Raw genomic sequence first — 12,319 nt, 5'->3', positions numbered from 1 at the left:
CCCGTCGCAGACGACCACCCACCCTGATGAGTTCATGGGTGTCGAGCTCGGGGGCCAAGGTGAGCAGTCGGCTGTCTGAAGGGATTGGCTTTTTTCCCTGCAGGCAGTCTAGCTCATCTGGAAATGAGTCTCTTTGGGCTCGCTGTAGCAGAAGGAGTTCTGCCTCTGCGTAGTTCGATGCGTCAATGTCGGTGGTGGGGGGAGCTCAGGGTGGTGCCACAAGAATGTCTTTATCTGAGCACTCTCAAAGGTTAAACAGTCGTCTATGTTAGGGTCCGTGGGGGCTGGGACGTGCGTCAGCCCGCAGAACATAGACTTCTTGATCTCTGCCTCCTCTTGACTAGCCTCCCGTGGTGTGGGGGTAGGCCACTCCTCCTCCGGGAGCTTGAGGAACTCAGAACCGTCACTGTAAATGTTGGGACGTGTGAGGTCGTCTAGAGACATCCCCCGTGTGATGACATCTGCTGGGTTTTGCTTGGTGTCAACGTACCCCCAGCACGCTGATCCTACCAAGTCTTGAATCTCGGTGACTCTGACTCCCACGAAGACTTTGTATCTACAAGAATCGGACTGGATCCATGTGAGTACAGTCATGGAGTCTGACCACAAGATTGTCTTTTGCACCGTTATGGTGAGTTCACGTTGTATCAGCGTGGCGAGTTGCGCGCCTACCAGAGCTGCGCAGAGCTCTAGACGCAGGATAGATTGTTGCTTGCGGGGGGCTATTCTTGAGCGAGCCAGGACGAAAGCTGTGTGTACTTCTCCTCCCTCCTCTCGGGCTCGCAAGTAAGCCACCGAACCGTAGGCTACTTCCGAGGCGTCACTGAAGACGTGTAGGTCCATCTGACACGTCTCCAGCCGCACTGTGGGTGGGAAGTAGCTCCGGCGAATGTTCACATTTTGGAGCGAGCTGAGTTCTCTCTCCCACTCTCTCCAGGTGGAAGCTAGGTGGTCGGGTATGGGGTCGTCCCAGCCCTGCTCCTTGTCCCACAGTTCTCGCACGAGCATCTTCGCCCGAGTGGTGTAAGGTAGGATACACCCCAGCGGGTCGTATTGGCTTGCGAGTGTTCTGTATACGCTCCGTCGAGTGGTCGGTAGAGGGGTCGACCTTCCCTGCTCCTGGGTCAGGGGTGTGTGCTTATAATGGAGCGAGTCTGTTTTGAAGCGCCAGACGAGGCCCAATGTCATTTCCTGTGCTTCACCTGGGGTGGTCGCCATCCAGGTCTCGCTGCTTGCTGCCTTTGTCTCTGGGGAGAGGCTGCGAAGTACTTGAGGGTCACTGCTGGCCCACTGCCTAAGGCCTTTGATCAGGGAGGCTCGGAGCTTAAGTAGGATGGCTTCGGCTTCTTCTGGCGTTGATACGCTTTGTAGACAGTTGTCCACGTAGAAACTCCTCTCTACGCTTTGTCTGACCTCCTCGTCAGCTCCAGGGTCTTCGTTCACGTGCTTTTGTAGTGCGAACGTAGCACAGCATGGGCTGCATGTGGTGCCGAAGGGGAGGACCTCCCATTGATAGATGGAGGGTTGTTCATCGTTGATCCTCTCTCTCCACAGGAACCGCAGCAGGGGCTTGTCCTCCTCCATCAGTCGCACCTGCAGGAACATCCCTTTGATGTCGCCGCTGATGGCCACCTTGTCTTGGCGGAAACGTAGTAGTACGCCGAGGAGGGAGGGGCCGAGTGTCGGGCCGGGCAAGAGCAATTTATTCAGGTTCTGTAGTCCGATCTGGTAGCTGCAGTTGAATACAATGCAGTTCTTGCCGTTGTGGTGGACCTTGTGGTGGGGCACGTACCAGGATTCAGTCGTCTGGTCTGCCTCTTGATTGTCAATTTTCTTAATATGTCCCGCTGTGATCAGTTTGTCGATCTCAGCGCGGTATACAGTGGCTTGAGTGGGGTCCTTTGCTAGACGCCGCTCGGTGTTCAGTAGATAGCGTTCTGTCGCTTCTTTTGAGGCGTGGAGGGTGGGCATCCCCTCTCGCCTCAAGAGTGGAGTTGCGTATCTCATCACTCCGTCGACCTCGACCCTCTTTGTCTTCTGCTCGAGGAGAGCTATGGCATACATGTCTTCCTTTGAACGAACTAGTTTCTTTTCGTTCTTAAAGGGCATCGAGTCTAATGTCCATAGTCTCTCGACGTGCTGCAAGAGGGTGGTGTCGTCTTCGCTTATCCTCATGTAGAGGCAGCGGGTGGCTGTCGGTCGGTTGGAAGACCCGGAGAGGGGGCCTTGTAGCGTCCAACCCAGGCGGGTCTTGACCGCTGCTGGGCAGCCTCTGGGCCCGATGTGGACCTGGTCCGTTGGGACGATGAGGTTTGCGTGGTCGGATCCTATGAGCAGGGTCGGGGTGGCGCCGTCGATGAGCGGTATAGGTAGTTGACGTAGGTGCACGTATTTCTCCGTCAGCTGTGTGATGGGGTAGGTATAACGTGACAGACCTATGTCATGGTTTGTGAAGGCGTTAGTGATGCTGTACCGCTTCTCGGGCTGCTCGACCGCTGCTATTGTGAAGGAGACGTTTTCACCCGTTATGGTCTTTAGGTCTCGCCGAATAGTACGGATTGTCATTGTTTCTTCGGTACCCCGCAGGCCCAACTGGGCTGCGGCGGAAGCGAGGAGGAGAGTCTTTTCCGACCCATCGTCGAGGATGGCGTAAGTGTCCAGGACCTTGTCCTCGTAGCTTAGGAGCACTCGGACCACCTTCAAGAGCACTCGGGAGCTCCCGCTCTTCGCAGGGTCTATATACATGACATTTACTCTCGAGCTGCTTTGTGGTACGGGTCTCCTCTTGTTGCTGTCGTGCAGGATCTCCAGGTGGGCGCCATCGCACTTGCTGTATCTTTTCTTCAGGCGGCACTCAGCTGCCATATGGCTGCGCGCGCAGCGGAAGCAGCGGCGGATCGCTTTGATCCACTGACTCACTTCGTCAGCAGTCAACTTCTTGAAGGTGTCACATTGAGACAGCCAATGTTCATTTTCACAGTACTGGCAGGCAATCTTCCACTTTCCCTTCGCGTGGGGGGTGTTGTGGTTCTTGTGCTGCGGCACTGACTCGGCCTGGTGCATAACTGTCACTGACCGGCGGTTGTCATTGAACCTCCGCGGTCCATCTCTAGGGCTAGGGCCACTCCACACGAATGTGTCCAATCGTAGACTGCTGACCTCCCTGGCGAGGAAATCAGCTAGGTCTAGGAGGGATGGTTCTGGGCCGTTGGGGTCACGGTGGTCTTTCTGCCGCCGAAAACGCTCTTGACGGGCTGGAGGGAGCTTCTCCAGTATCCGCTCCACGTTAGAATTTGCATACAGTTCATATCTCCCCTTCTCCCTTTGTGACCCCAGCATCCCCACAAGGGATTGTACCTTGATAGAGAGGTCATCGAGTGCTCTATTGTCTTTGGCTGGGGGGAGGCGGTCGATATCTCGTATTTCTTGGATCACGTAATCCCATATGCATCCATAGCGCGCGTCGAGGGCCACCAGAGCATCTGAGTAGGGGGTTCTTGAGTTCGAATATGCCAGCGCTATGTTATGCGCTCTGGGCACCTTGAGATGCTTGAGGAGGATGGCATATTTATAAGACTCGTTGTGGACATCGGACATTATAGTCTCTAAACACATGCGTAATTCTGTGTACTGTGCTCTGTCCTCGCGCGTAAAGTCTGGGAACGTCGGTGTTCCAAGGTAAGACGCCATGGATGGCTGGGACACCAATGAGCGTAGGGGGAGAGGCCTCCTGGGCGAGTCTCCCCGTACGGGTGGTCGTGGGTTAGTGCTGGGTGGGTACCAGAGGCCGGGCCCCCATGTGCTGCTCCTCGGTGCTGACTGTGCATCAAACTCACCCATGAGTTGGGTCAGGGGTTTGTAGCGCAGTGACTCAGGGCTGAGGTCGGGGCTGTACTGGGCCTCCTGGTCCAAAGTAGGTTCGTGCTGGTGGGCTTGATGTCCCTCCTCTTCCTCCGCTAAGTCTTGGAGTCTTCTAGTTAGTCTCTCGACGACGTAGGCCGGTTCTTCCCGTTGGCTGGGTCCCGTATAGACCGGTCGGGGAAGGGGCTCGGCGACGTAGGCAGGTTCTTCCTGTTGGCCGGGTCCCGTGTAGATTTGTCGGGTAGGGGAAGGTGCCCTAGACCCGTGTCGTGATGATCTCCGGGAGCTCCGTGTGGAGGGGGGGGGGTCGCCCTCTGGATCAATTGTTCTATCATCTGCGCCTGCAGACGGTCTCGCTCCGCTTCGCGCTGTGCATTGGCGGCGTCGCGCTGGGCATCGCGTTGCGCGTTGGTGCGGTCTCGCTGAATGTTTTCTTCAGCCTGGAGACGCCTCTCTTCCAGTCTGATGGTCATCGCCGCGTCAGCCTGGAGGCGACTCTCTTCCAGTCGGATGCGTTCTCTTTCGTTCTGTTGTTGCGCTTGGAGGCGCTCTCGTTCCGCTGCAGAGTGTTCGCGCTCACTAAGTGTCTGTGCTTGGAGACGTTCGCGCTCCACTGCAGACTGTTCGCGTGCACTCTGTTGTTGCGCTTGGAGGCGCTCTCGTTCCGCTGCAGAGTGTTCGCGCTCACTAAGTGTCTGTGCTTGGAGACGGTCGCGCTCACCCTGGATACGGTCTCTTTCGGTTGAAGCTGTCAGCGTGGCGATTAAGGCTTGCGCTAGTCTCTGGTCGGCCTCGCTGGGGGATGACACTGATGGAGGTGATCGGGCGCTGACAGGGCTTGGTGGAGACCTGTTCTCTTGCCGCGCCTCGAGGTCCATCTCTTGAGCACGGTACTCTTCTCTTGGTTGCGCGCCGAGGTCTGTCTCGGGTGCGCGCTCTTGGGTTGGTTGCGTTCCGGGGTCTATCCCGGTGGCGCTTTCTTTATCCTGGGGCGCTCCGGGGTCTATCCCGGTGGCGCTGTCTTGGGGTATAGTCACGTCATGTCCCGCTTGTTCCCCCCCGTGAGCTAAGTCAGTTTCGTTTGAACCCACTGGGGTCTCTACTGGTGGGGCCGACAAGTCGATAGGATTGGGCATGCTTAAACTATCAGTTTTATCCGTACTTAACGTCTTTTTAGGTAAGCTAGGAGGTAAAACGAAAGCGTAGTCCTCCAGGTATGGAGGTGGCTGACGTTTGCGCCGAGGGCGCTCTAGTTTGGGAGAGCCGTCTGGAGAGTGTCCACCGCTGGCCATATCAATATTAATATGATATTAAAGATTACTGATACCCTCCGGCTCGAAGGACCAATTGTAACTGAGGGGTTACAAAACCCTGACTGTATTAAAGATTGTGATAGATTAAACCACTGCTAGGTATGTACTTTAATTACTGGCCAGACAGTACATCTAATATATGGTAGACACTCATAATAACACGGCACTGACAAAGAAATATCATTTGAGGGTATTTATTATTATGCAATAATTGGTTACAGATATGAGAATTAGGGTCGCGCTTGTATGGCGAAGAATAGGCATAAAGTCGGTCAGTAGCATAAGTCAATGGGAATAGAATGATTCCTACGATGGGGTACTAGGCTAACGCCGCCTGGCGTATAATGGCAATTATAGAGGGAAACGCTGGTACCGCTTGGAGACAATGGGTTCCTCCCAGAGTTGTAAGGTCTGGAGGAGAGAGGAATGTTCGGATACTCAGTCTGATCAATTGAAGAAGAAGGGGATTCACGTACAGAAGCCAGTCCTTGTAATCCAAAGCTCAGCATCAAAAGCAATAACTGTAATCCAATTGCACGATAGCAACGATGATAGCCAGCTAGCCTCGGTCCATGAGGCCAGCCCGAATGTAGATCCTCACGAGGTTAAATCCAAACGACAGTGGAGATTAACGATGCTCTTCTCCGGGTAATACGTTCCACAATCAATATAATCCAACCAATACTGGTTCTGCAATCGCCGCCGTCGGTTCTCCTGTGCACATGTCCAGTAGGTTCTCCGACTAGGCCTCCTCGTGTGCTGGTACAAATGTATTTAGTCCACGCGCACTGGCTAAGGTCCACTAGCTAAACGAACGAACTGCTGGGTAATGCTACACACGAACGAACTGTTGTTGGCACGATACACAATAAATTAACGACTATTTACTTCACATTAAGCTAAGTCGAACTTGACGTTACTGCATTAAATCTGACACTTTTACTATTCAATTCGCACATGGTTCTCAACGCTCTGTTAGACGCACTGCTGCTCACTTCACTGTTACCGAACTGCTGAACAACTACTGTTCGCACCTACCGCAGCATATATACTTAATTGGCTATCTAGTGCCAAACCTCAGTTCTCGTCTCGAATCAATACGCTGTCTCCGGGCATGTTACGACATGCCCGGACTCGCCTTTGAACCTGACTTTGGGGGCTTGCCGTCTGGCGCCGATGGCGTTATCCAATAAGGAAAGCGAATATTACTATGATTCGAACGCAGGCTTAAAGGGATATACCGTGTATATATAAATAATATACAATGTATATAAAACAATAAATGTAGATTCTCAGCTTTAATCTGGCCCTTCACAACAGTTATGTTTAGGCTAGGGACTGAATGTCAATCAAAGCAATGTCCCCAAAATTAAACATTCAAATAAGTCAACAACAGTACGCAAACCACACCTCTCTGTTTGTGTGTATGTGTTTCGACCAAGCAGCTAGCATAAGTAGGGATGGGTACCGAATTCGGTACTTTTGAGGTACCGAACCGAAACACGTCGGTACTACCGAGTATCGAATCAAGTGAGAAACCGATAAAAAAAATTTAAAAAAAATATTTTTTATTAATTTTATTTTTTATTTTATTTTTTTATTTTTTTACTTTTTTATTTTCATGTCAACGTTCACACGCACAATATATGCTTACCTAGGATTTGACTTGATTCAACAACAAAGCAGTTGGAGCAATGACAAGCCGAAAACTGTCGAAATTGTAGTTATTTGAAGTTTGGATTTTTTTTTACGACTGAGGTAGGTAAATTAAATTTCGACAGTTTTCGGCTTGTCATTGCTCCGACTGCTTTGTTGTTGAATCAAGTCAAATCCTAGGTAAGCATATATTGTGCGTGTGAACGTTGACATGAAAAGAAAAAAGTAAAAAAAAAAAAAAAAAAAAAAGTAAAAAAAAAAAAATTAATAAAAAATATTTTTTTTTATTTTTTTTATATATTTTTTTAAAGTACCGAAAAAAGGTACCGTTGGGTACCGGTATCGATTCACAGGTACCGGTACCGGTATCAGTTCAAATGTGAAAGGTACCCATCCCTAAGCATAAGTTGGTATGTTGCTATAATGGCACTATAGTCAATCAAATTCACAATTTGAAAAGCCATAACTCGTACACTATACCGCCGATTGCCAGGAGATTATGTACACATACGGCTATCCTTGTTCTACAGCTATGGACAAATGTCATGTTTCACTGTGTAATTCTGAAAATTGCTAGGCCAAACCATTGACATTATTGTCATATACAGCACAAGTACAGTACCATGAAGTTTGGCATCCGACCAGAGTGCAAAATCTAAGAGCAAGGTGCACAATGTACATGTGACTAAACTGGGTAAAATATATACAAATTAGTACTACTGAGTAGTGCTAATCAGATGTATGTACAGAGTTGTAGTATAATATGTACAGTGATACAGGTATAAAGACAGTATGGTAGTAGTCATACTGGCCAGCAGTGTAAGAAGTAAGAGTAGGATAGGATATGTACAGATATAGATCTAGGATTATGTACAGACAGGAGGTGTGTATAGATATATATACTGTGAGAATAAATGTATATATATATATATGATATAGGGTGGCTACGTGGCGTAGTGGGCAAGGCGCTCGCCACGAAATCTGGAGACGCTGGGCTTGCCTGTTCGAGCCCAGCGCTCCACATTTGCTTTCAGTTTAGCTGGTCGTCCGTACTAATACACATTGGCCGTATTAGGGGGTGGGAAACTGATGGGTGGGGATCGGGCGTTGTGGACAGCGACTCCTACAGGTCGGTTGGTGCGCCTGCGCAGTAGAATCAGGAAGTGTCGGGGGCAGCGTGAGCCTCCCACGCGTTACTCCTCGCCACTGAGAGATCGAGCTGCGCAGGTGAAAAGATGCGACTGCTGTTACCTCAAGTACCGGAGGGGACTTGTGCTATGTATGACTTAGTCCACATTGCAGCTGGCTTGTGGGAGGCAAGAAACAGCGTTCATGACAGGGGAGGGTTGAATTGGATGATACGAAATTGGGATGGGAGAAAATATAGAAAATGGGAGAAAAAGTGGATCAAAAAATATATATATATACGATATGTACAGCATTATTGTACATGCTATCATACTGAGCTATGGGTTATATGCAGGTGTATATAGGAATATATAGAGGGGTTATATGCAGGTATATTCAGACAAAAAAAAGTCAAATTGTAAAAAAATGCTTTATTTTACACATTGTAAACAACATGGTACAAAATAAACAAACAAACTAAAAAACATTGGTTTTACATTTACATGTAAATGTAGGTTAGGTTTTGACCTAACAGGTCTATATCAGAATGAAAAAGGTAAATGGTGCATTCATATAGCAGCTTTTACAATTTTGTTCCTCACATTCACCCATTCACTCACACATTCACACACCGACGGCAGAGGCGACCGTGCAAGGTGCCAACCTGCTCATCTGGGGCAATTATGGGTTAAGTGTCTTGCTCAAGGACACTTCAATGCGCTGCCTGAGAGGAGCGGGAATCGAACCGGGAACCTTCCGATTACCAGATGACCGCTCTACCTCCTGAGCCACTGTTGTCCCCCCCCCCTGCATTGTCGCCCCCATACACTCCAGGGTACATTGTGTTCATCATTATTTATTTATTTATTTATTTATTTATTTATTTATTTATTTATTTATTTATTTATTTATTTATTTATTTATTTATTTATTTATTTATTTATTTATTTATTTAAGTCTTTAGAACCATAACAGGGTATTTGGGGTCCTACTTCTTCTTTCACATGATGGCTACTGTTTCTGTCATTGCCCTTCTCATCTAATGCCGACCTACCTTTCCCCACAGGGTCCATCACAAGACACGACATTGACGCTCCCCCGGTCAGCGACCACATGATCAGCATCTACAAGTACGAGGACATCTTCATGCCTTCCACAGCCTACCAGACATTCAACTCTCCCTTCTGCCTGCTCCTCATCGTAGCCCTCACGTTCTATCTGCTCATGGGCACACCCTAACCAGGCACGGAAGAAGAGGAGAGGAGAGGAGAGGAGAGGAGAGGAGAGGAGAGGAGAGGAGAGGAGAGGAGAGGAGAGGAGGAGATGGAAGAGATGGAAGAGATGGAAGAGAAGAGAAGAGAAGAGAAGAGAGAACCAGCAATAAGACTTCTAAGAGTTTATTTGCGGTTTTGGCCTGATGTCACACCATCGGTCAAGGGTACACTTTGCACAGACACTAGGCTAAATAGATTATACAACATACAGACTCAGAGCATATCTATTAATTACACTGAACTTATGTGGAGGGTCTTGCCAATAAATGAACAAATATTGTAGTACCATCAACAACGTTGAGCTTGGTCCAGCTTTAGTATCGGACCCAAATAGGAGTTTCAATAGAAAAAAAAGTAGCATTATAGTTTTAGGTTGATTTTGTGTATTTATGTTAAGTATTATAGTTTAAAAAAAAATATGAATAATGACAACAATAGATTCTCACAGCTCTCCTGACGCATGCAGAGGTGGGGTTATCACTCAGTAGATGATTATGAAAGGATGTGAACACAGGAAGAACGTACAAACATTGAAACGACAAGGTGATAAGGAAAGCGGTTTAGACCGGACTGCACTTGGAGGTATGGCTCTGAGAAGGCCTACATGTGAAAATCCCACCGGACCGCAAGCTCTAGGGAACTAAGTAGTTCACATTTGTGCACAGTTTCACCATTATTTTCCTTTCTGTCATCATGTTCATGGACTGTATCTTCCTCGAATATGGGTTGGAAACAAAATGATAAAAGAAAATGTTTTGCATAAAAGAAAATATAAATATATTTTATTGTCTGGCTATATTCTTTCTAAAGCCTAGACGGTGTAAAGTAGAGGATTCCTGCTAACTTGGTTTGTCCAGTGTCCATTATGACTGAGAGATTTATGAAGGCAGCAGGACATTTCACTTTCACAGAAGTCTCTTTAATCAACATTCCATATTGACTATGTTATTGATATTTAGGCACGGTATGCGAGTGTGCACGCTTCTGTGTGTGAATTATTCTTATTGTCCACTAAAGCAATAACACACAAAACAGGAGCATATTTGGACTGATATGGTAAATGTTGTGTGAACATGGATTCAAATTCTTCCCCAGGTCTATATTGTAGCAGGTGTTGATCTGAAAGAATCGTAGGGAAAGTGGTCGGATACTGTTTTGCTCTCTGAATTCATGCTAACATGCTTCCCATTGAACATGTTATTTATTGTTTTATTTACCATTCCAACATTATTTGTTTTAAATTAAACTGTTCAAAAAGACTGTGCGTCTTGTGTGAAATGAAGAGCCAGCCACAGATGGCTAGTGGGTCCATAAAATGCATGGTCACACAAGTTAACTCACAATATTGTCACAAGGAAAGATGAAATTACATAACTGGGTTCCAGCCTAGAGGCAAATCTTTCCTGTGACAAAATGGCAACCAATGTAATAAAAAAAGTCAACCAACAAACAAGATTCTTGTACCGGATCTCCTCTCAAGGGTACTACGACTATGCTTGCACCTCATGGTACCAAAGCACCTCAAAGGCGCTAAAAACAAAATTACAAACATCTCAAAACAAACTGGTCAGACTACTGCTTGACCTTATTCCTAAAACCCACCTCACCCCTGCCCATTTTGACAACCTAGGATGGCTTAGAGTAGACAACAGAGTACAGCAACTTGCAATGGGCCTGGTCTACAAGATACACTACACCACTAAGGTACCCATGTACATGTCGAAATACATCCCAAAGGTCAGTGAATACCACAACCACAACACCAGAGGGAGTTCCACAAATCATGTTCAACCCAGATTCGGCACAAACAAGGGACTAAACACGTTTCGCAATTATGCCACATCAATGTGGAACGCCCTACCCACAGCCGTAAAAAAAAAGGTGAATCCCTACCCACCTTCAAAACCGCTCTCAAAGAGCACCTACGGGAGGCTGCAATTAGAAACTGGCCTCTGTAAATATCCAACCCCCTCCAACAGGGGTTAACACTGTCGCCTCACAGCAAGAAGGTCCAGGGTTCGATTCCCGCTTGGGGACCAGGTTTCCTTGATGCCAGGTACCCACTACCAGGTGGGGTATCTCCCAGGCCTTTCTGTGTGGAGTTTGCATGTTCTCCCTGTGCTCGCAAGGGTTTCCCCCCCGATAAGATAAACCTAATGGAAAAACATGCACAACAACAGATCGCTAACGCTGTGGCATCCTTGACGAAGACGGGCAGGAGCACTTGGATTGGTCCCCGGGCGCGGCCCTCACCGTCTGCTCCCGGCTGCCCTTGGGGGGAAGGACGACGGGATGGGTTAATCGCAGAGACGGATCCTACAAAGACAATGTGTGCGTGTGTGTTCCGGTGTGTGTGTTGAGGATAATTGCATGCCAATTAAAGACCTCCGAACAGGTCCTGCATTATTATTATTATTATTATTATTATTATTATTATTATTATTATTATTATTATTATTATTATTATTATTATTATTATTATTATTATTATTATTATTATTATTATTATTATTAATTATTAATTATTATTATTATTATTATTATTATTATTATTATTATTATTATTATTATTATTATTATTATTATTATTATTATTATTATTATTATTATTATTATTATTATTATTATTATTATTATTATTATTATTATTATTATTATTATTATTATTATTATTATTATGTACAGTTTCTTCCCCCTCAAATGCATATACTCTCTTTTAGAAACTCTGTCTCTTAAACAGTACTGTATATTTGTATATCTTGTATGTCATAAATGTCTGGATGTAATCGTACTGTTTATCTGTATGTCGTGCATGTCATAAATGTTACGATGAATTGAATTGAATTGATGTAAACAAGACGAAAGTCTTTCTCTGGTCTGCATCCCCTTAACAATTGTGTGTATTGAGCCGTACTGTATTGTACCCATTCTCGAACTCAACTTCCTGTCTGTTGTTGCTACGCAACTACAGCGTGGGGGAAACATGCCCCCCCCCCCCCGGGTACATTGTGAATGCTTCACAATGTATTTGTATACAATGTATACATTGTATACATTGTATACAATGTATACAAACTGTATTTGTAG

General features: G+C 46.8%; 1 protein-coding gene across 1 annotated transcript in view; it reads left to right on the top strand.

The window, feature by feature from the left end:
- Positions 1-9,197, top strand: part of frrs1l (ferric-chelate reductase 1-like) — a gene marked incomplete at both ends in the record, with an annotated part of 35,910 nt that extends 26,713 nt beyond the window's left edge. Inside the window, one exon of the mRNA XM_084336148.1 lies at positions 9,025-9,197. Within this exon, the coding sequence (XP_084192274.1) occupies positions 9,025-9,197 (173 nt within the window). The remainder of the gene's footprint in view (positions 1-9,024) is intronic.
- Positions 9,198-12,319: the final 3,122 nt, after the last annotated feature.

This window comes from Notolepis coatsorum (genome assembly GCF_963971535.1).
Source record: "Notolepis coatsorum genome assembly, chromosome: 19".
Taxonomy (NCBI): domain Eukaryota; kingdom Metazoa; phylum Chordata; class Actinopteri; order Aulopiformes; family Paralepididae; genus Notolepis; species Notolepis coatsorum.
The sequence above is the reverse complement of the archived record's forward strand: the minus strand, read 5'-3'. Positions and strand labels throughout refer to the sequence as shown.